Here is a 24,542-nt window from a genome sequence, read left to right on the forward strand (position 1 = left end):
TATCCCCTTCCTAACTCCCTACCTACACTCACCTTTACTGGCTCCATTCCCGCCTCTTCGACCTGTTTGTTTCCTCTCCACCTATCCTCTCCTCTATCCCTCTTCTATCCGCCTCCCACTCTCTCCCTATTTATTTCAAAACCCCCTTCACCTCCCCCTTTTCTGATGAAGGGTCTAGGCCCGAAACGTCAGCCTCTCTGCTCCTGTGATGCTGCTTGGCCTGCTGTGTTCATCCAGCCCTGCACCTTGTTGTCTCGGATTCTCCAGCATCTGCAGTTCCTACTATCCCTTATATTTGTCAGATTTGATGTTTGGCTTGAGCATAACTATAGGCTATATTGGTGTATATATAAAATCAGACATAAATGTAAAGAGATTAATTAGCCTCAGAGATCAAGTTGTACAGCAAATGTGGTTGCGATTGGTATCTGGGATGTGAAGGTTGTTCCAAGATGACAAGATGACTGAATTGGGCCAATATTTGATGGAGTTTAGAAGAATGGAGGTCATGTCATTGAAACAAACAAGATTCTGAAGGGACTTGATTGGGTAAATACTGAAACATTGTTTCCCATGGCTGTTAAATCCAGAATATAGGAGCACAGACTCGAGATAACTGGTCAATCCTGTGGGACTGAAATGAGGAGAAATTTCTTCACTTATGAATCTGAAAATTTATGGTTATGAATCTTTGAAAATTTGTATACCCATAGGGTTTGGATGCTCTTTCATTGAATATATTTAAGACTGAGACAGATTATAGGGAATCAAGGAATGTGAAGAGTGGGTGGAGAAGTGGAGATGAAGAAGATCATAATGAATGAGACAGCAGTTCTGAGAGCCATGTGGTGTCTTTACTTATTATGCAATTAAATTCTCAGTCACTCTTTGAGGGTGATGTAGGATTGGAATATGCTTGCTGCACTTTATCTCATAAAAATTGTCATTTTTATTTTACTTGATTGCCACTGATCAAAATCCTGAAACTCCCTTCTTAACAGCACTTTCGTTTGTATCTACATCCCAAGGATATACAGTATTTCAGGACAACAGCTCACCAGAATTTTGCTCACTGGAATTTTCTCATGGACAGTTAGGAATGGGGGCATTTAATGATGGTCTAGCCAGTGACACCCAATTCTGTGAAAGAAGTTTAGAAAAAATAATTGGAAACCAAGCTGGAATGTAACATCCTCAGTCTTCCTGAACAGGGCAATCAAAGATTGGGCCACAGTATAGTACATCCTCTTCTAGCCAAGTCTGAATTTTTGACCCAACCTTTCAATTTTCTACTACAATGCCTGTCAGCTGGTTTGCAGGTTGCAGTGGCATGGTAATAACATCACTGGATTATTAAGCCAAAGGTCCAGGCCAGTGGTCTGGGGACGGGGGTTCAAATTACCACCAGGACTGCTGTAGATTTAATCAATTATAAAATGTTGGAATTGAAAGTTAGTCTCAGTAATGGTGTCATGAAACTACTGTTCTAAGACTTTAGAGAAGGAAATCTGCCATCTTTACCCGATCTGACCTGCATGTAACTCCGGACCCACAGCAATGTGGTTGATTCTTAACAGCCCTTTGAAATGATGTGTAGCAAGCTATTGAGTTCAATGAAGGATGGAAAACAAACATTGGTACTGGCAGCGATACTCGCAGCCCATGAGAGAATAAGATAAACAGATCCCACTACTAACAACTACCCTGGTCTGGAAGGTGAAAAGTCTTGCTCTGTAGTCACTCGATTGGCATTAATGGAGCAAACACTGTTCTCACGTTCCGCCAAGCTAATATCTCAGGTAAAACAAAATGAACTGTTGGATTGCCTGAAGGAGGAAAGGGAGAGATTAATTACTTGCGCGGGGCTTTGGAAAACCGAGACTGGACTACAGTTTACAGCAAACGCTAGAAGTCATTTTTTTAAAAAGAAAATGTTACTTCAAATCATGCAACTACAAAGTTATTTGTTGTGCAAAGTAAGAGCCCAACAAAACACACATTACACATAACAGTGTCTTTTGAAATGTATCAGGTATGCTGGGGATATAAATAGAACCAGTTCATTAGCTGGTTCGGAAATTCAATAGCAGGTGAAACTCGTCCATCTGATCCATGCGACACAACCCAAGTACAGTAAAGAGTCACCTTAATGGACTGCATATAAAGCAGGTCTCCCACTCGAACTCACGCAGAGAAGGTACTTCGCTCCCATCTGGTGCAAGGCCCAGAGATCCCTGAGAGGTGAGACTTTCTGAAGGGGTTTTACTCTTCTTCATTTCCACAACAGATCGATTCTCAAACACAGTTGAGGAATGAATTGGAAGTTGCTTGAAATTCATTGAGTAGCTGTTTTTTTTATTTGGCGGCGCTCTAGTAATGAGATGTGTGCGATCGCTTTGGGAAGTTGTGGAGATGTAACGGTTAAGTTTCCCCAGTGTATTTGGATTGAGTTTGAGGGTCGGATCCTGGGACTTTTTATTTAAATTGATGAGCTGGAGTCAACAGTCTCCACATGACGGACTGTGTGAACATCTGGAAGAAGTTCCCCCGCTGTGAAGTTCCCCCGCTGTAAAGTTCCCAAACTGTCAGGGGCAAGCATTGTAACTTGGGGTAATGATGGTTCACGTTTTAGCCGAGAATATCGATATGATGTGGATATAATGTATGTATGGGGAAACATACAGGGCTATGGGGAAAGGGAAGTTGTGGACCTAATTAGTTAGCTCCTTGAAAGAAGCAGCGCAGGCAATAGTGGAGTATCCCAGTGCAGTGCGGCGGTGAATGTCGCGCAGTCAGCAAAGGTGAGTGCACATCGGAAATACTACAAGCTCATCTGAAATCGTTGTACAGAAGAAGTAAGGCGATGGGAAGATCACTTGCGGATAACGATAGTTTCAATCTTCAACCTGAATCATTACATTGATTAGAGACCAAAACAAAAACTGCAGATGCTGGAATAAGGTAGACAAACAGGAGGCTGGAAAAACACAGCAAGCCAGGCAGCATCTGGAGGAAAGGAGCAGTCCTGGAGAAGGGTTATACCCGAAACGTCGCCTGCTCCTTTCCTCCAGATGCTGCCTGGCCTGCTTGATTACATTGATGTCTGGAGTTCCAGTATTCCGACGCTACTGTATATTATGAGCGAGAGAGGAATCGTGAGAGAGTGATGGTGTGTCTGTGTGTGCGTGAAAGAGTGTGTGAAAGAGAAACAGGTGAGAATATGTGTACGTGAGAATGGAAGTGTGTGAAAGAAAGCGAGTTTGTGAGGGAGGGAATGTGTGAGGGGAGGAGAGAGTGTGAAAGCGAAAGGGGGAGAGAATAGAAACTGACAGAGAGATGGTGAAAGGGTATGCGAGTAGCTGTCGAAAAAGTGACGGCGTGTTACAGAGACAAGTTAGAAAGGAGGTAGGTAATGAGAGAGGGAGAGTGTACAAGAGTGTGGCTGGATAGCAGACACTGAGTGTGAGCAATGAAAGAGTAGGACACCTCACTCTCAGAATCCCCCTCAACCCCCTGCTATGTTTCATTTCCCAGCAGTTTCACAATGGAAATCACTGACGTTCTGTCTGTTGCTGACATTTCCACCGCATTAAAGGAATGCCAAGGTAATGTATCCCTGTTTGCTTCTTGTATATCAGCATCGTTCAGTTTTGATCAGAGGTAGAAAGAGGTCGTGTTTGATACATACATTCCCTGTCTTTTCCACAGCCAATAACTCCTTCGACTGCAAAAAATTCTTTATGACCTGCGGTCTATCTAAAAAATCCGCTGAAGACATCAGGAAAGTTTTCCGAGCTATTGATGATGATGACAGTGGGTTCATCGAAGAAGATGAATTAAAGTAAGATATAACCAGCTTGGGTTCCCTTTTTACTTGGATTTTAAATCATGGCGAATTCCGATTTAATCTTTAATGGGGGGGTGGGGTAATAGTTTGCTATTCAAGAAGTTTTGGGATATTTTCTAATTAACATGTACATGTGTGTTATTACTCGCCTCTGAAGCAGGTGGGACCTGAGCGTGGACCTCCTGACTCAGAGGTGGTGGCACTACCACTGCCCCACAAGAACCCTTCCCGAGCCTTTGAGGCTGGCTAGGTAGTGTAAAAAATCTGGATCAGGTCCCACACAAAGACTTACCCAGCAGAGAAGAAGCCCTCATAATATGTTTCAAACAGGTTGATAATCAGCCTGCCATTCCTTCCAACACCCTCCCACTATTTCCAAACGAGGGAAAAGAAATACACATGGAGATACAAAACATACAATTGTCGCTATTCCGCGGTGTCAACTGTGGCTCACTGGGCAGCACTCTCACTTCTTCCATGATAAAGGATCATGGGTTGGAGCCCACTCCAGACACGTGGACACATGACCCAGGCTGGTAGTCCAAAGTGGGACTGAGAGAGAGTGCTGCACTGCCAGAGATCCCAACAATTGGGACACAGTTTAAATGAAGATCCACCTCCAAAGGTGGATGGAAAAGATCTTTTGGCACCATTGGAAGAAAAGTTCTCCCCAGTTTCTTCACCAATGTTAATCCCTCAGCCAACACCACTACCTGCTTATGACCTTGTTGTTGCAAGACCTTGTTCATACATTAGCTGTTACATTATAAAAGTAATTAATTGGATGGTGTGCCTTTTGATATAGCCTGAGGTTGTGAACAGATTCTGCGTAAATGGTCACCCCCTCACTTTATTGCCATACTCCTCTATGTTACTTTTTTAAATAAACTATCGAACACTTGAGCAAGTGACTTCTCAGCACTTTCATAAGTAACACATTATTAAGACAACTTCCACTATTTATATTATTTTCTTGCCAGGAAGGTAAATAACCACTGGAGTATAATTCTACATATAACAGTAAAAGCCCTTTCTCTGCAGTGTTCTCTGTCCTTTCTCTGGACAGCAACATATCTTAGCTCATTCACTAATTTCCCCACTTCCCTTGCCTGAAGAATCCAAACTCATTTGGACAGCCATCATTACAAGCTAGGCAGATATCACTTAAGTCAGAACAGGCCTGAGATTTTCCTCATCTGTGTGAAATTATGTCATATTGTTCTGCGTACAGAATTGGATATATCTTGGATCCAATTATTAGGACATCATTGAGCCTAGGAATTTATGTACATAGAACAGAAACAATCCATTTGACACAGCTGGACCAGAGCAGTGTTTATGTTCCCCACAAAGCTCCTGCTCCTCCCTCAATGAAATTACATCTCATCGTATCAACATAATCTTCTATTCCTTTCTCCCTCATGTGTTTAGCCGCTCCTTAAATGCATCTATGCTAGTCACCTCAATTCACCTCAACTTCCACATTCTATCTGCTCTCCAGCTAAAGAATAGTTCATCATCCAAACTAATTCCAGTAATAGTATTGCTTGGCTTTGTGACTGGATAGAATCTTGAATGTTGTGATCATTCCACAAAGGAATTCTAGATTTTTAATTTTTTTTAAATTAATGTTTTTAATTTTCTAGTTTTAATCATTAAAAATATCATTAGCTAATGCATGTTGCAATATTTTCTGAGACACAATGCAACAATTATCTTCAGTAGTCATTTGCACCAACAATGGAGGAATAAATAATTCTTTAATTGGATTTGGAAATAAGACCAGACATCATTGTTACCTGAGAGCAATCTCTACTGCACTGTTAAATAACAGGTGCATTTGAATTCATGGGGTGAAGATTATGTTCCCAGATGGCCTTTTGAAGAAAACATTGGATTCATTCTTTAACTTGTTTTGCTCTTCCAGGTACTTTCTGCAGAGATTCTCTGCTGGAGCCAGAGTGTTGAATGACAATGAGACCAAGACATTCATGGATGGAGGAGATAAAGATGGTGATGGGAGACTTGGTACTGATGGTATGTTGATTAATCTTTAAAGAATTATCACTTTCAAACATGTTTGAACTCTTCTGAGAAACAACTGTAACCTATATCATAGATGGGATTTTAATTCTTAACTTTAAAAGTTAAAAACCATTTTGATCATTTTGTTTCTGCCATTCAAGTGTTTTATTCATGTTTATAAATCTTTTTAAAAATTGTTTTGGGGTATCGAAGCATTTGTTAAAGCAACTGATGCCTTCCACTGAATGTAAGAACTATAAAAGTCTCAACATCTTATCTTACAGAATTTGTCGATCTGGTACTCTCATAGAGCAGCAGTATCTCCACTTCCGTTTGAGTGCAAAGGTACATTAAAAACAAGGCACATGTTTGAATGGCACAAGTGCAGCATAAATTACACATTTCTGTTGTAATGAAGAGATGTTAGAAGCACTTCAGGCATTCGGATGTAACCTGGTGTTGTGTAATTTGTGGTTTAACCAGCTCTGAATGTGTAGTGTCTTTGGAAGACTGAAAACAATAAAAAAAACTTTGCCTTGTACACAAATGCTTTTTTTCTTGTTGCCTGTTGTCTGCAACATATCTGTTTCAAGATTGTTCAGAAGTTTGCATTAAGTAAAACCCTGCCAGTTCAGAGGTGGTGTGGGTAAAATCCTGATGTTAAAAGCCTGCAGATTCTAAAATCTTTGCAATGCAACTTTTACATGATGTATTTCTTTCAGAGATGAGGTTTATGCAGATGGGAACTCCATTCGCAACAAAAGGCAGGAAAGCTAGCATTCTTTGAAAGTCCCTTAGGTTTGATTTTTTTGGCTGCATTTCCCCAATCCTTCATATAGAAGCTTGTATTATATTTCAATATCTTTGAATTTCTTTTCTCACCAAGCTCCATCAAATGAGGAAAGAGATTGCATTTATATAACACCTACACATCTTCACGAGGGCACAAAGCAGCTAGTGTCCAATAGATTACATTTAAAGTACAGTGGCTGTTGTTATGCTAAATGCATAGCTAGTGCCTCGTGACAAGGTGAATGACCTGATCATTTGTTTTTTTTTTGTGTGTTGGCTGAGGAAAGAATGTTGGCCAGTATATTAATAGGATTATTTGCTGATCTTCAGTTTCCTGGAAGTTTCCATTCACCTGAACAGAAAAATGGGGTACCTGCTGTTACATATCATATTGTTTATGCCCTGTACATGTCTCAGAATATAACAGTGTAAATGTGCTCATAAATAGCCAATGACTGTCACACTCAAATAGTAAATTAAAATAAGGTATTTATCTGTTTTCACTTAAATGTTTGATCATCGTGTCATTAGAATATTGTACAAACCTGAATTCAAAGTTGAATTTCATCGTGCAGATTGAGAATTCAGTCTTAAAATTGTGAATAATTTACATGTTTTAATCCAGGTTGCATTGTAAATCTTTAAAATGTTTGTTAATCTGATAAAATCTTACTCAGTAAATTAACACTGTGGTTAAGACTAGACTCTCTATTTAGAAATGAAGTAATGTAAATGTATTTCATAGCTGTTCTTTAAGCACCAGTAGTGGCTTGATTAGTAGCACTATCATTCCTGAGTCAGAGATTGCTCTGAGAATCGTGTTTGGTGACTGTCTGCAGCAATATGTTTCAAATGAAGTTTTGTCTGCCCTCTCAGAAATAAAAGCTCCCACAATCATTAATTCAAAGAAGAGCGGAGGAATTTGCTCTCTTGGCTAATGTTTATCCCTCAGTCAACAAAATCACCGATAAGTATTATGCATCATTAACACATTTCGGGAAAAGCTCAGCAGGTCTGGCAGCATCTGTGAAGAAAAGACAGAGCTAACGTTCATGGACATGAAACGTTAACTCTGATTTTTCTTCATAGATGCTGCCAGACCTGCTGAGCTTTTCCAGCAACTTCTGTTTTTGTTCTTGATTTACAGCATCCACAATTCTTTCAGTTTTTATTAATACATTTCTATTTGTGGAAACTTGCTATTGCAAATTAGTTGTTGCATTTCCTACATTACAACGTTAGAAAGTATTTAATTGTCTGTAAAGTGTTTGTAGATGTCCAGTGCCTATGAAAGGTGCAATATAAATGTACACATTTATTTAAAAAAAAGCAATAACGCACCTAGGTTACACATGCACTTCTTAAATCTCAACTTTATACTTTCCTCTGAGCCCAGTTTGGAATGCACACATCGCCTCCTTTGCCAAAACTACCTTCAAGAAACCTATTTTGCTCCTTTGTGTTAAACTTATTTTCCCTTCAGTAACTCTTAAGTCTCAATAACATCCCAGTTCATTCAAGTCTTCAATAATGTGCTCGAATGCAGGAGGCTTACCTAGTTTCTCGTCCATATTCCAGACCAGTACACAAGATGAATAAAATGTGCGTCATCAGTGATCCTTCTCTAATCTCTTGCTTCTAACCGCCATTGTTGCCAATTCTCAGAACCTTGTTAATAATTTATTGATTTTCCACTATTGAGCAATTCATGGGGCAAGTGGAAAGAAGTCTGACTGTCAGCTTGCCTTCCTTTAAAGGCTGCTAGCACCTGAAATATTAGGATCAGAAAGAGACAAAAACGAGGATTCACTGAAATTGAGTGACACAGACTAGAAGGGACAATTGCTAGCAGCTCAAGAATAAAGCTGTTGACACATCTTTGATGTGTCTAGAGTATACAATGAGGGGAGGAACATTTATACTATTGTGTCTAATGGCAGAAATCTCAAGAATTGGACATTTGTCATTAATCCTCTAGAAAAGGAACTTGGTAGCAAGTCATAGATAGTAGGAACTGCAGATGCTGGAGAATCTGAGATAACAAGGTGTAGAGCTGGATGAACACAGCAGGCCAAGCAGCATCATAGGAGCAGAGAGGCTGACGTTTCGGGCCTAGACCCTTCTTCAGAAATGGGGGAGGGGAAGGGGGTTCTGAAATAAATAGGGAGAGAGGGGAAGGCGGATAGAAGATGGATAGAGGAGAAGATAGGTGGAGAGGAAACAAACAGGTCGAAGAGGCGGGGATGGAGCCAGTAAAGGTGAGTGTAGGTGGGGAGGTAGGGAGGAGATAGGTCAGTCCAGGGAGGACGGACAGGTCAAGGGGGCGGGATGAGGTTAGTAGGTAGGAGATGGGGGTGCGGCTTGACGTGGGAGAAGGGGATAGGTGGGAGGAAGAACAGGTTAGGGAGGCGGGGACGAGCTGAGCTGGTTTTAGGATGCGGTAGGGGGAGGGGAGATTTTGAAGCTTGTGAAGTCCACATTGATACCATTGGGCTGCAGGGTTCCCAAGCGGAATATGAGTTGCTGTTCCTGCAACCTTCGGGTGGCATCGTTGTGGCACTGCAGGAGGCCCAGGATGGACATGTCGTCTGAGGAATGGGAGGGGGAGTTGAAATTGTTCGCGACTGGGAGGTGCAGTTGTTTATTGCGAACCGAGCGTAGGTGGTCTGCAAAGCGGTCACCAAGCCTCCGCTTAGTTTCCCCGATGTAGAGGAGGCCACAATGGGTACAGCGGATGCAGTATACCACATTAGCAGATGTGCAGGTGAACATCTGCTTGATGTGGAAAGTTTTCTTGGGGCCTGGGATGGGGGTGAGGGAGGAGGTGTGGGGGCAAGTCATTGCTTGTTTAGGAAATTCTTGACTCAATTCACAAAGGGAAGACAATTTGTAACTCGGAACCCACCAGCTTTAGCCCCGATGACTGATGGCATGAGCTGATGAGTGACAAAGCAATCTTCCCCACTCTCAACAATTTGTTCACCCCTCCTACTCTTGAAAGCTCAAAACCAGAAATCAGTTAAACTGCTTGCTCACGTACCACTTTCTATTTGTTAAAGGGGAGGTGATGGCCTAGTGGTATTATCACTGGACTGTTAATCCAGCAACCCAGGTAATGTTCTGGGGATCCAGAATCTTGCCACAGAAAATGGTTGAATTTGAATTCAATAAAAAATCTGTAATTAGGAATGTAATGATGACCATGAAACCATGCTCAATTGCTGGAAAAACCCATTAAGTTCACTCATCCCCTTTAGCAAAGGAAACTGCCATCCTTACTAGTCTGGCCTACATGTGACTCTAGACACACCACAATGTGGTGACTCTTAACTGCCCTCTAAGCAATGGGATACACAATAAATGCCTGCTGAGTCAGGGATGCCCTCATCCTATGAATGAATTTTTAAAAATTGGGGAATATACTGTCTTATATTTATTGGCTCTTTGGTTTGACAGTTACTGTGCATAAGTTAAGTGAACCGGTTATCACTTTAGATATTTGTCACATTGTTGTTGAAATCTGGTGATCTGGTGAAGACTATAAACTTTAGGGGATGATTGGATGTTGGCAATGTCACTAGATTAGTAATCCAGAGACCTGAGCTGTGAAGTCTAATTTCCACCATGACACTTGGGGGAATTAAAGTTCAATTAGTTGATAAAACTGGGCAAAATTGCTAGTCTCAAGAAAGTACCAGACTATTGTTTAAAAACCTAACTGGCTCCCTAATGTCAATTTAAGAAATCTGATATTCATATCTGATCTGTATGTGACCTATACATGACTGCAGACGCTACATGTTGACTTTAAACTACCCTCTGAAAAGGCCTAGTAAGTGTTCAAACACTACAGGCAAAAACCCTCTGGATGTACTGTGATGTAAAATGTGTAATTTCTTTATATATCTTGATATAGTTTATTTTCAAGTTTGGATTTTGAACTAAATGATTGGTTTTGGTCTGCATGCTTGAAGGGGATTTAATGATTAACTTGTCAGTATTTCTTAAGCCAGTTTTTAAAAAAAAATTATGAGAGAACAAGTCCCTGAGAATTGCATTGGGAGAGTTTTAAGGGTGGATATAATAAATGTTGAGGAACATGAGCATGCTTTCTGTTTAGTCAGATCAGGAATTTTTTTTATTTGCTTCGGGGAAAATAAAACCCATAGCTTGGAAAACTTTTGTTGATGAGTTTGCAGAAGTCGCGGTTGAGGTGATATGTATGAAACAGTTTCTCCTGAAGACAGAAGACAGAACAGTTAAGAAATAGGTTATCTCAGTGTAAGTGTTTTAGTTGATAGTTCCAGACCAAAAGTGATGATTAGATCCCTGAAAGGATTATTTAAAATTGAAAAAGACTAAATTCAGTTTTGTAATGTATCAAAGAAGAGACTACCAAACGCTCAAGACCAGGAATTGAAAGAAACAATTAAGTTAAACCTATAGATGTGATAAAGAAGCAAACTCTCCCTTGTGTTTGAGCACTATAAAGGGATGGTGCTGGGATAGATTGAATATTGTTTTTTTACTGTGTTTCAAATTTGTTCAAATTGTGTCAGAAGCAAATAGTTTGGTTTATAATATTTTATCTTTTCTTTTGTGTTTCAAGCTCTGTTTTATTGTTAAAATCAAATCCACAGAATCATGTGCTTATGTTTCAGTGAAATGCTACCTCATTAAATAAAAAAATCTATGATCTATCAAGTTTGACTCCAGCCTGGGATCTGACAGGTCCAGTAATAACATCAGCTGGAACGTAACGGTATCTATTCCACATGGACAGTAGGACTTCAGGCAGATTGCTCACCACCACAGTACTGGATAAGGGAAAAAAAAGGGACACTTATTGTAGATACCAAGGACTAAATCCAACAGAAGTCCCAGCAGAATAAAGAAAGTACAGAGCATTACTGAAAAACAAAATCAGGACAATGGAGAGGGGACACGAAAAAATTGTCAGGTAAAATAAAGAAAAATCCAAGGACACTTTAGAAATACAATAAAGGCAAGAGGAAAATGAAGGTCCATCAGGGACCAAAGTGGCAAACTGTATGGGAAATTTTAATCAAGTAGTCTGTACCTCTATTCATATTAGAAAAGGATGATGTAGACATGGAAATCAGGGAGAAGGTATTAATGATTTTAGTGGGCTTAGAATTGGATAAATCCTCAGGCCTGGATGAGATGTATCCCAGGCTGCTGTAGGAGGCAGGAAAATGATTACAGGGGCTCTAACATTAATTTTCAAACCCTCTCTGGCCACAAGAGTGGTGCCAGGAGACTGAAAGACAGCTAATGTCGTACTATTGTTCAAGAAAGGTCGTAGGGACAAACCAGAGACTTACAGGCCATTGAGCCTAATGACAGTGGAAAGCAAACTTTTGGAAAAACTTCAGAGTGTCAGAATCAATCTCCACTTGGAGAGACAAGAATTAATCAAGAATAGTCAGCTTGGCTTTTCAGGAGGTGTTCATGTCTAACAAATTTCATTGAATTTTCTGAGAAGCTGTGTTGATGAGGGTATTGAGGTTAATGTAGACATCATGAACTTCAGTAAGGTTTTGACAAGGTGCCTCATGAGAGCCTAGTCAAGAAGTTAAGAGGCCATGGAATCCAGGGCAATTTGGTAAATTGGAACCAAAATTTGTTTATTGACATGACACAGAGGGTGCTGGTTGATTGCTAAGGCATGTGTAGAAAAAGTCCTTGTCAATGAGATAAACCCAGGTTGTTTTTAATGTTAACTGATTAATTTTCCATCCACATCTGTTGAACTCTCAGCAATTGTCTGACTTTTATCCAGCAGGTCAGTTTAAGGACATCTAAAAAGTAACAAGAGATGTTCTGTCAGCTGCTGTTCTATTTCAGAGTTCCCTTCAGCTGGACCCTCAAACAATTACTCTTGTATTAATCATTGCTCTTAAGGACACTGTCTCACCTAGACTGCACCCCCTTGATACATGTCATTGCATGGGACTGGGGACAAAACAATCTCAGAGATCAAGCTCAGTCATTATACTGGCATTGAATGTCAACTGATGTCAATAAATTTCCTTGAGTTATTTGAGCAATAATCCTTCAGTAAAAATAACAGTTTGCATATTTGTTATCAGTCTCCTGAGGCTCTAACAAAATAAGCTCCCTACTCGTTAAAGGTCACAAGATACTCCAAAAGTGGAAATTTGCATTGGTGTTGACAACACTCTGTTGACAAAATTTAAAAAAAAATCCAAGATGGCATCAACTGATAAATTTGCTTCAACATCAAGGTCACCTATTTCCACTTCAATAACGTCATATGCCTCACAACTTTACCTCAGTTCACTATCTCCTGGAATCATCATCCTGGCCAGCCTCCAACCATTGGCTCATTGTCTGACAACTCCTTGATTTTAAAACTTTCACTTCAAGTTATTGAGCTGTTGAGCTTGGAAAGGCTGCAGAAAATTACCCCAAAGACCTGAGCAGTGCTCAAAGACCACAACCACACTCTTGACACTTGAACGGATAGGAAATTGGATGGGAAATGTCAAGACATCAGTAAATGATGGTAGATTTAAGTAGAAAAATGTGCCCTTAAATTGCGACATGAGCAAACAAGGTTTATGGACTGCATGTACGATCCCGGCAAAATATTTTATATATTTCATCTTATAGTGCTTTATTGACAGGTACTTAGGGAGGGAAGTGCAGAATTGTACATAACTATTCATTTATAGAAATTACCATATGTGAGGGGTCTATCAGTGAGAAGGAGTTTTGGAGAGCAGTGAAGTATTTGAAGTAAATTGACAGACTGCTGAAGTCTCTAGAGTGGGATTCAAACTCAGAACCATTTAACTCAGAAGGCAGATGCTACCCACGGAGCCAAGGGCCACAGAAGATCTTCCTCCCATGCTGAACCTTGTGAATGGGCAATTTAAATGTCCTTCATTCCAAACATAACAGGAATTTATGGTATGAAGCTGTGCTAACCAGTCCTGAACAATTTGAAAATGTGTCCATCTTCTAGCACTACTCTGCAAGGAAAGGACATTTAACTGATCAGGATTGAAGCTAAATAGCTGCTGAGGTTTGGCAGGGGGAAAGCAAAGAGCTCAATCATTCGCATGTGTCTGATTTCACCCCAATAACAACAACAGCTTGTATTTGTATCAGGTCTTTAACATTGAAAAATATCCCAAGGCATCTCACAGAAAGGGTATCAGTCAAAATTTGACATTGAGCCACATGAAAAGATATTTCTGGTGAGTAAAAGCTTGGTCAGAAATAGATTTTAAGTAGCATCTTAAAGAGCAGTAGAAAACCAGAGAAGCTGAGGGATGAAATTCCAAAACTTGGGCCTTGCCAGCTGAAGGAGGTACAACCCTGATAAAAACTGGGAGCATGCAAGAGGCCTGAATTGGTGGTTTGCAAAGAGCTGTCAGGATGGGTGAGACTGCAGAGAAAGGGAGGTTTTGACGTCGGAGATAATTTGAACACAAGGATAAAAATTTTTAAGACTGAGGCATTGCAGAACCAGGAGGCCAATGAGCATAAGGGTGATGGGTGTGCAAAACCGGGTGCTAACTAGGACATAGGCAGCAGAGTTTTGGATAATCCTCCAACGAACCATTGTCTTTCCTAATACAAAAGGTCACACAAACCTTCTCAAAAATATTTCAGCATAGACAAGGAAGAAATCAACGATTCAATATAGTGAAATTAAACCCAACATCACTTCAAATCATGTGATTTAATTGTGAGAACTTGCCAATTCATCAGATTGTTACCATCACGTGCTCCATTACTGGATAAGAAGGATGTGAGAAGAATGAAACAGCCTCCCAAAGGGTTTGCAACCCAAAGACACAACATACTTCGGAATGAAGGTGACTGTTGGAACTTACTATCAGAGTTTGCAATATTCTAATAATTTATTGGGTGCAACTCTAGTCATTATACTTCATCTTATTTCACATTCTTTCAACACCTTCAAGAAAGAAATGCTCATATTTGGGAGGAATGATTCCTAGACGAAACAACAGAGTAACTAGGGGACACAGTCTGAGAATTAAGCTAGACCATTTAGGAGAGACATTAGGAAGCACTTCTACATACAAAGATTTAGACTTAGGAATAGAGATTTGTAACGGTCTGCCAGAAATGGCAGTTGATGCGAGATCAGTTGTTAGTTATAAATCTAAGCTAGATATTCTTCTGTTAAACAAAGTTATTAAGGGATAAGAGCCAAAGGCAGGTATATGGAGTTAGGCTACAGATCAGCCATGATCTCTTTAAATGGTAGAAGAGGCTCAAGGGGCTGAATGGTCTATTCCTGTTCCTGTGTTACTGTGGTTGCAAACAGTTTGTTGCGCCTCACAAAGTTACTGGAATTCTTTCAGAGGCGACTAAATTAGTGGGTAGTTCAAAGACAATGTGTACTTGGATTTCTGGGAAAGGTTTCATAAAAGGTCCCATCTATTAGGTTTCTAAATTTAGAACCAATTAGTGGTCATTAACCTTGAGGCAATCCAATTCAACACGTCAAAAGGGTGTTTTTATGTATGGTTGCAAATCAAGACATTTTGCTCATGACTTTGCATCAATGAGATGAAGATTGGCCCTAATCAGCCTTTTCAGGCAACTGTGTTACTGAATTGGAAATGATGAACATGGCCAATGAGATAGCTAAGAAGGCAAATTGAAATATACTTTTCTTATACCCCCCATCAAAGTAAAATATATTAACAGTGAGTAGTTATCAAATCTTGACACTGAACTTTAGAAGGAAACACTTCCAGACAACACAAATTTGCTTTCCTGTAGCACCTTGCCTTTCATAATCTCCGGACAGCAATAGCATTTTACAATCAGTAAAGTACTGATGAAGTGTGCAGTAGTAGGGTATGAAATTGAAAACACTGCAGTCAATTTACATGTAGTGACACCAAAGTGATAATGATCAGATTGCGTTATTTAGTAATAAAAATAAATATTGCTGGAAATACTTAGCAGGTGTGGCAGCATCTGTAGAGAGGGAAACAGAGTTAATAATTTGAGTCTAACTCTTCCTCAGATGCTGCTGGATCTTTTACATATCTACCTGAGAATGTAGAGGAGGCTTCGGTTTAACATCTCACCCAGTGGAGCATCAGTCTGAATTATGTGGCTACGGTGGGATATAAACCTATAAACCTCTGACTTAAAGATAGGGTTGCTACTTACTAAGCCACGGCTGACACGCAAGAGCAAAAATATGTCTGATATGTTACATTTTTTCTGTGTCCTCCCTCCCTTTGTATGTATGATGGACATTATGATGACAGCAGCACGGGATGGATAATAAATTTCACCAAGAGTGTTGTTAGTGGATTGGCCACATTTTTTTTAATATTTGATCATTGCCAAGGTCCATCCCAAGTGCTCTTGAACTGAATTGCTTGCTAGATCTTTTCACAGGATAGTTAAGAGTCAAACACATTGCTGTGGATCTAGGACAACATGTAGGCCAGACCAGCTAAAGTTAGTAGATTCCCTTACCTAATGAACATGAGTGAATCAGATGGGTTTTAATGATAATCAACACCATTAGATCAGTTTTTAATTCCAGGTTTTATTGAATTCATATTTCACTTTTGTCATTGTGGCAGTCAAACCCATGTCCACATAACCTGTGAGCACATGAGCAAGGAAAAAGACTAGGCCACTCTCCCTTCAAGCCTTCTTGGCCTTTCAATAAGATCATGACTAACCTCAACTCTACATTCTTGCATATCCACAATAACCTTTTATCACCTTGATAATCAAAAATCTATCCACCTCTGCCTTAAGAATATTGAAAGATTCTGCATCCACTGTCTTTTGAGGAAGGGAATTCCAAAGTTTCTCAAGCCTCTGAGAGAATAATGTTTCCTCAGCCCTCTGTTCTGGGCGGCATCTCTGGATTACTACTCCAGTGACATGACCCGGACACCACCACTTTCTTACCTGACAGCCCTTCTCAAAGTTCACTGAGGATTACATTTCTACTGCCCCCCCAACCAGATTGTCATCATTTGAGATCAGCTAACTTAGTTCCGGACTAGGAATTGAACTTTAGGCACCCTTCCCTCCAGCTTCCACTCCAAACTCCTCTAAGCCATGTTTCCTACATTACACTAGTGACTAAAGAAATTGCCATAGTCACACTCACAAGAGATGACTAGTGGTAAGGTTGGAAGGCAGGGCCTTCATTCTAACCTTAACTGGTATAGGGAGTGAACCCAGACTAGTGGCATCACCATACAGCTTGAACTAACTGTCCAGCCAACACAGCTAATTTAACACCAACTAGTGACTAGTGTTTTATTAACTGTAAGGTGCTTTGAGGTGTCAACTGGTCATGGAAGTCTTTCTTTTTTTAAAACAGCAGAGAGTTATCTACAGAGATTGGAGAGACTGTGACTATTTCCACTGGAGAAAATTGGGTAAGAAGAACTTTATCTGAGGTCTTTATGCTTATGAAGGCTTGTACAGGATTCCTCTGGTTTGAATCAATCAGTGATGGAAATATGGTTGATCAGATCTCAGAGATATTCAAGGAAAGATGGAGAATTTGAAGTGGAGGGATCACTGTACTGTGAAAAGGAATTAATATAAGAAGCAAATATGTTTCAGAAACATATGGCAAGCAGGGAATTGCAGGATAATCTGATTAGGACTTTGCATTAGAGTCATAGCTGCTTCCTTTTGTTCTGGAATATAACTGCCTTTTCTGATCAGGTTTTTCCCATCTGCCCCACGACATTGTGTGACAGGGTGGGGTGAGTTTGACATTGTGCACACAAATAAACAAGATCTGATGGAGTAAGTGATTTTTACCCATCTGTCTTTGCTTGTTTCTGAGAGCGAAGGAAGAGAAAACAAGCAAGGTAAAAAAAAAGAGAGATATTTAAATCTGGACAGAGTAAACTCCAATGCTTTTTCTCTTCCAGTTTATTAGATAAAGCAGTGAAGCTACAACAGTTTGATAGACAGATAAACAATTGTATTGTAGGAGGCATTTCATGTTTCATTGAATCAATAATTTGACGCCCTCCAGTAATCAGTACATTACCACCTGATGAGTTGCCAAGTTAGGAAGATAAAATCTGATGCAAGAAGAACATGGGACAATTTTGACTTTCCATGACGTCTTTTTTCCACATTAAGATCAGCTGATAAGTGACAGAAACTATTACCTGAGCTCAGAAATCACATCTCAAGTTGCCCTTTCTTTGTATTTTTCCACTTTCCAACAGTGACACACTTTTATTTTACCCTGTAATGATCTACCCTATTCAGGCATTCACAGCAACAATTTCTCTCATACCCTCATGTCCAAGGTCAATCCAGCAATTTTCTTGAGTACATTCCCATTATTGTCCTTTTTACTGTGTCCTGATTTCTACGCGCTTACAAGACAGCTTGCTTTTACTACAGCATTTTCAGGATTTGTCGAGTTTGAGAAAAGAGGAGGTCAGAACCCACTAATTACATGGTTGGCAAGTGTGTCAGTTTTCCAGCCCTGTTCACTACATCGGCCATCTTGCCTGACATAGTTTCAGGGCCTGGGAAAAATGCCCTTCCCCAGGAAACAGTAATTCAATTCAGCTCATTTAGAGACTCGCTAAGGTTGGATAATGGATTTTCTAGTCAGTCCCTCGTTTCCCAAGGCGATGGGTGGAGGAGAGGGGGAATGGTTCAAATTTCTGCATAGAAGCAGACATGCAGCCGTGTTAGTGTTCCAAGCCAAGGCCTACAGGGCCTCCTTGCCTGCCTATGGGAGCACAGTTAAAGGCCATCTTGATGACAGATTCACCACACCACAGCAACTATTCAATCTCACCCGCTCCCAAACAGCGATGGCCTGACTGCTTTACTGGTTTTAAATTACATTTTTTTAAAAGAAGTTACTGAGAAGGCACCTTTCTATTGAAGTGGCCTTTTAGTGACTTACCATTTACAGCAGGTTGTTGCTTCTCTCAAGCTGAAGGGTTTCTTTTTGACCCTCTAGTTTCAGGAGCTCACTCACCACCCTTGACTGACAGACAGCCTAATGCCAATTAAGAGAAAAGCTCAGTCAAAATCTCAACAAGTGACAGTATCCCCCTGAGGGGCAAGTACAAGACTCAGATGCACTATTGGCTCCTGTTTCCTGCCACCAGAGTGAGATCAAACCTGTCATATTTCTAGACACATTCTATAGAATTTTTACTAGGTAAGGACATAGACTATGGTCTCATGCTCAGTCTTCCTCAATAGACCATGAGCATTCTCCATGTGAACATACTGACTATTTATCTTTCCATTTGTATTCACGCACCTTCAACTTTGTATCCAGGCAATTTTCCAACCACTAGCCCTGAAGTGAATATAAATTTTTAAAAAACCTTGAGGGAGATAAATCTTTTCTATCATTTTTACCAAATCGTGCAATTCATCATCAATCAACCAATAACCAACAGCTTATTTTACACAAGACCACAAGATATAGGAGCAGAAGTAGGCCATTCACCCCATCATTTCTGCTGTGCCATTCAATGTCATCAGGCAGATCTGGTAGTCCTCAACTCCACTTTTCTGCCTTTTCTCCATACCCTTGATTCCCTGACTGCTTAAAAATTTGTCTATCTCAGCTTTGAATATATTTATTGACACAGCCTCTACAGCCCTCTGTGGTAAAGAATTCCACATAATCACAACCCTCAGAGAGAACATACTTATTCCATTTAATTTAACAGAGTAACTTGCTAGTCTAGATGGGGAGGCTAGTCCCATCAGAGACAAATGGGTGGTTGTAAATACCCTTCCTCAAGAGGTTCATTAAAATAATTGAAAAGACCTGCAAACCAATAGATCTCAGTATAACTTGGGGAAGGTTTCTGGTTTTAGACACCTATTGGCAAACACATCCCCTTCTACACTGACTTCCTCCAGCCGAGTTGGATAACATTACCAGCCTCACTATGTCAGTAGCTATTAGGGTTCTCAGATTACACAGTAATACAGTGGTATAGTCCTATCTCATCTCGCCTGCTGCTGGAACTCTCTTCGGTGCCTTTGTTACCTTCACGTTTAACTATTCCAAAGCAATCCTGGCTGTAAACATGAAGTTATCCAAACCTCTGCTACTCGCATCTTTACTGGCACTGAATCCATACAACAATCACCCTGTCCTTGTTGATCTACATTAGTTCCCTGTAAAGCAATGGCTCAATTTTAAAATTCTCATTCTTATTTTCAAATTCCTCTATGGCTTCACGGTTCTCTTGCTCTGTAATCTCCTCCAGCCCTATAACTATTCAAGATCCTCTATTTCTGGCCTTCTGTGAATATTTCGTTTTCATCATCCATCATTAAGGGTTGTGCCTTCACTATTTAGGCCCCAGACCTCTCTACCTGTCTGTCCCTTTTAAGGTTTTCTTTAAAAACTCCTTCTTTGACCAATTGTTTAGTCATCCCAGTATCACCTTACAGGGCTCAGTGTCAAAATTCTTAACACTACTGTGAAGTGTTCACAGCTGGTTGATTACATTATTGGCTCTATACAAATGTAAGCTGTCATTAAATGAAGTTTCACTTCAGGAACTTGAGCACAAAAGCCTGGGCATACACTGCAGTGCAGAGGGAGTGCTGCACTGTCATTTACTAAGAGATAATTAGGAATTAAAGCATATAACTTACAGCATGAACTATTGCCTAGTTGACTTATGTAAGTTAACAAGGTGTAGACTGGTTGAACACAGCAGGCCAAGCAGCATCAGAGCAGCTGGAAAGCTGATGTTTCGGGTTCGGACCCTTCTTCAGAAAAAGGGTCCAGACCCAAACCGTCAGCTTTCCTCCTCCCCTTATGCTGCTTGGCCTGCTGTGTTCATCCAGCTCTGCACCTTGTTATCTCATATTCTCCAGCATCAGCAGTTCCTACTATCTCTGACTAATGTAAGTGTTCTTTGAAGGGACACAGGCTGTTCAATGTGGTTTTGATACCTGCATCTTGAAGCCATCCCTAAAAATCATCTTCTGCCATTAAATTTGACAATTTCAGACTGTACCTCATCATCCAGGGAAAAAGAAACTGAGTTTAAATATTGCTGCAAAATGACACATTGTGTGAAATCTTCCCAGCCACTCAATGATGTGGACACTGGTGAGAAAGTTTGGAAAATCATCCGGGGTGGCCAGCAAGGAGCTTCTCCATGCCTGGAGCAAAAAAATTTAATTTTCCAACCAATTCTTGATTGGTAGACGTGTTGCCATGGAAAATGAAGCCATTAATGTTGTTTGACACTTAACAGACAGGTTGACTCTGATTGATCAGAGCATCACCCTGACACGTGAACAAGCGAATTGCTGTCAGCTATCATGTTGAATTGAAACAGTTGCAATGCGTGTACATATTATTTTGTCTGCAAAATGCTTCAGGACATCTTTGTAGCTGTAACTTTGTATTCCTCACTCTGTTCAACCACCCTATGATCTTTACGTCTTTGTCTGTTGTGATCTGCTTGTACTGCACACAAAACTTTTCACTGTACTTAGGTATATGTGACAGTAATAAATCAAATCAAATGTGCTTGTTTTCCCTTTGATGTTTAGTCTATTCGTAACTTCATCTACAATTTGACTCAGTACACAAATAACGCCTTCAGTCTTCATGTTTAATTTTGAGGCAACACTATAGCTTAAGTATTGTTGTCTCCATGAAGTCCAATTTTGTGTTCTTTTTGATCATTTGAATCTGCTAGGAGATATTATACCTTTACTATTTCTTCTCAATGTGCTGATTAATATTACTACTGTAAAGGTATTTTAAATCTGTATTACTTTATTATTGCTTTAAGTCTGCTGTTCTTTGTGCATGTATTCGTGTATTCACCTATGTTGTTTTAAATTGAAGTACTGTATTGCTTGCTAGATTCTGTAGCACAATATGTTTCCTTTCCTACTCACATTTTTAATTCTGTATTTCTGTAATACTGTATTGAAATTTTCAATAAAGCTTTAAATTGTATTTCAATTGTATTTGCAATGAGTGTACATATTATTTCTGTGTGCAAAGAATAGGGCCTTGTGAATTACTATTTGTAGATTTCAGTGCCTGCAAGTCTGTAACGGCGCAAGACTGACTGACAATTCTAAATTGATTGCTCTGTGTTATTGCCTAGCTATCTTGATAAGGGTAATTAACCCAAAGCAATGGACAATTATTTGTAAAATAATATTACTAGGAATTATGGACAATTGTTGTAAACTCATTAAAGTTAAAATAAAAAGAATAAAACATGCTTTTTCCATACATTTTTATATTAATGTCCATTATTTTATTTTAATGTTATCTAATCTCTCTCTGGCTCATTTACTGGCTGTGTACTCTTTAATATTGCTAATTAGAAAACATTTCTTTGTTCTGTTGTCAGACGATGTTTTTCTCAAGTTGTGTCATCTTTACTTTTCTCATTATTATTATAGTTATCTTTCATTGCTGTCCTTTAGTTCTTCAGCTGCTAAAACCTTAATCCATGTCTTAGTTACCTAGAGACTTGACATTCCAATAATCTCCTGACTGGTCTCTCACTTTCCGTCCTCCTTAAACTTGATCCCATTTAAAATCAGCTGCCGATGTAATACCTTGAACCAAATTCCTTTCAATGTATGCTTTCTGATCTACATTGGCTCCTGATCTGTCAATGCATCAATTTTAAAATTCACATTCTTGTTTGCAAGTACATCTGTTGCCTTGTCCTTATGTCCCTCTGTAACAGCGGATTTAGGAAGAGAACTAGAGAGTTTCGGGTTCAGGTAGCTGAAGGCACAAGCACCAAAAATGAAGTGAAGAAAACTGGGGATATAAGAGAGACCAAAATTAGAGGAGCACAGAGATCTCAGAGGATTATAGGTATGGAAGAGGCTATGGAGATAGAGAGAGGGAGATGGACGGTTGTGGGTGGATTTGAAAACAAAGTGGGAAGTTTAAAATCAAGAACTTATCAGAGTGGGAGCCAATGTAGGCTAGTGAGCATGGGGGCAATGAGTGAGTAGAACTTGGTGCATAATAATATGATTCTACATTATTTTGAATAGCTAAACTCAGTTTAAATTAATTTCTAATTGAAATAAAATTTGCGCTATTTTGAATTGTGCTGCAGATTTTGCAATCAGAAATGTAAGCTTTTGGGAAAAATACTCCTCCAGATTTCCATGTGCTTTTCCTCCCTCACTCATCCCCTTTTCTGAAGTCCGCTATTAACAGACAATGAAGAATTCCTGACAAACTTCAAAGACATCACTGAGTTTTATGGGTCTGCACCAATCCTGTATGCAGCATTATGACTTCCAAATGGGATGTTTAGAGTCATTATCAAATCCAGACTCTCAGGTTTCTTAGTTAATTCTTAAACTTGGAACTGAAAGACAAGACTCTGACAATTTCCTGGAATTCTTGTGTGCATTAAACTGTGGAACACCCTGACATACACCATCACTTCCAAGGTCATTGCAAATTCATTGCAAGAAAATCAAAGTAAGACTTCTTGTCAAAAAAATGGTGCCAGAAATACGTATTAATAGCCTTTGTAACCTTCCAACATTAGTGTCATAAAAAAATGCAGGATTAAAACCTTTACATGGAAGAATGACCCTCGTTATCAGGTTTCATCTAGAGGTACATTCGATGCTGTGCTCTCTAATAACATTGAGCCTGTTTCAATGCATGGTGTTGCCTTGCAAACAATTAGAGTGATGGGAGGATGAGTAACCACAATATTGGTTTCTCACCTGCTTTGCTGGCTTTAAAAGTTTATGCAGGCGATACTGTTTCACTACACAACCTGCTGACCTGTGGGTTTTGCCATGTTTAATGATTTATTACAAGTGAAAATGATATAATCCAAAATATGAGAGTGAGAATACAATGATCCCATGTTCTCGTGAAAGAGGAAACCATGGGGGAACTGGCAGCTTGTTTTAACAATTTTAAAACTACATTTCTGTGCCTCATTTCGTTTGGCACCTTGAGAAGTCTTTGCCTGAAATGTAATAGCAAGCCAATTGTAAAATTTCTGGTTAGGTGTTGTTGCTGAAACAGAGAAGCATGTAAAGTAATTGCTAAGTTATTTAGTTGGCTTTTCCAGTCAAATTGCAGTATTTTTGTCTAATACTTGCTATGGTTTTGTGAGGTTTTGTTACAAAAGAAGAGGCAAAAATATCCCTTCTGGTGAGTGAGTCAACAACTTGAGGCCAGAGATTACAAATTATTCTAAAGAAACCTAGAGGGGAAAATAGCCGAATTATTTTCAGTCTGAGGATTGTTGTGATCTGGAAAGCTCAACCTGAAAGGTGGTGAAAACTGATTTAATAAATTTTTTTTAGGGAGCTGGACAGATACTTGAGGATGGAAACATACGGACAAAATGTGAGGATGTGGGACAAAGTAGAATGATTCTTTAAAAGAGAAAGCACATGAATGATGGGCTGATGGCCTCCTTCTGTGCTGTAAGTTGCAATGACATTAGGAAATATTAAATTTAATTGTGGCGAGTTATGAGGGAGTTACTTCATATTTGCTATATTGTATCCGAACACCATAAACAGGGAACGTTAATGAGAGTTAAAAATTCTCTACATTGTATTTATACCCCTCTACAGTCTCACTACATCCTTTCTCTGTAACCTCCTCCACTTCTGGCTTCTGCACATTCCTAATTGTCTTTGTTCCCCTATCAGTGGCCAGGAATTCAAATGTATTAGTTGTGGGTTCCATCCCTATACTTTTTTTTGACTCACTGCCTCTCTTTCCTATTTTAAGTTGCTCCTTAAAACCTAGCTCTTTGATCCAGTTATTGGTGACCTGTCTTAATAACTGCTTATGTGGGGTCAG

The 24,542-nt window shown here is 39.7% G+C and overlaps 1 protein-coding gene and 1 long non-coding RNA gene across 3 annotated transcripts in view; one reads left to right on the forward strand and one right to left on the reverse strand.

Annotated features, from left to right (window-relative positions):
• LOC125485694 overlaps positions 1-8,327 on the reverse strand; it is a 31,776-nt gene extending 23,449 nt beyond the window's left edge. The window contains exon 1 of the long non-coding RNA XR_007264400.1: positions 8,220-8,327. This is a non-coding gene — a long non-coding RNA (uncharacterized LOC125485694). The remainder of the gene's footprint in view (positions 1-8,219) is intronic.
• Positions 2,106-6,413, forward strand: LOC109917867 (parvalbumin, thymic CPV3-like). 2 transcript variants are annotated; one of them, XM_020517732.2, is made up of 5 exons: positions 2,106-2,241; positions 3,538-3,605; positions 3,709-3,841; positions 5,775-5,884; positions 6,157-6,413. In XM_020517732.2, the coding sequence occupies exons 2-5, from the start codon at positions 3,545-3,547 to the stop codon at positions 6,180-6,182; spliced, it is 330 nt and encodes a 109-aa protein (XP_020373321.1). In that variant the 5' UTR covers positions 2,106-2,241; positions 3,538-3,544; the 3' UTR covers positions 6,183-6,413. The 2 variants fall into 2 exon arrangements, with proteins under 2 accessions (XP_020373321.1, XP_020373322.1); XM_020517733.2 differs by having other exon boundaries at positions 2,107-2,241; positions 3,535-3,605.
• Positions 8,328-24,542: the final 16,215 nt, after the last annotated feature.

The sequence above is a fragment of the Rhincodon typus genome, chromosome 21 (assembly GCF_021869965.1).
Source record: "Rhincodon typus isolate 14 chromosome 21, sRhiTyp1.1, whole genome shotgun sequence".
NCBI classification, from domain to species: domain Eukaryota; kingdom Metazoa; phylum Chordata; class Chondrichthyes; order Orectolobiformes; family Rhincodontidae; genus Rhincodon; species Rhincodon typus.

What these genes read in the sequence shown, in the direction of transcription:
- LOC109917867 (XM_020517732.2), top strand. Translation starts at nt 3,545, where the DNA reads ATGGAAATCACTGACGTTCTGTCTGTTGCTGACATTTCCACCGCATTA. An exon ending in CGCATTAAAGGAATGCCAAG is followed by an intron (nt 3,606 to 3,708) that starts GTAATGTATCCC and finishes TCTTTTCCACAG; the next exon opens with CCAATAACTCCTTCGACTGC. An exon ending in TGGGAGACTTGGTACTGATG is followed by an intron (nt 5,885 to 6,156) that starts GTATGTTGATTA and finishes CTTATCTTACAG; the next exon opens with AATTTGTCGATCTGGTACTC.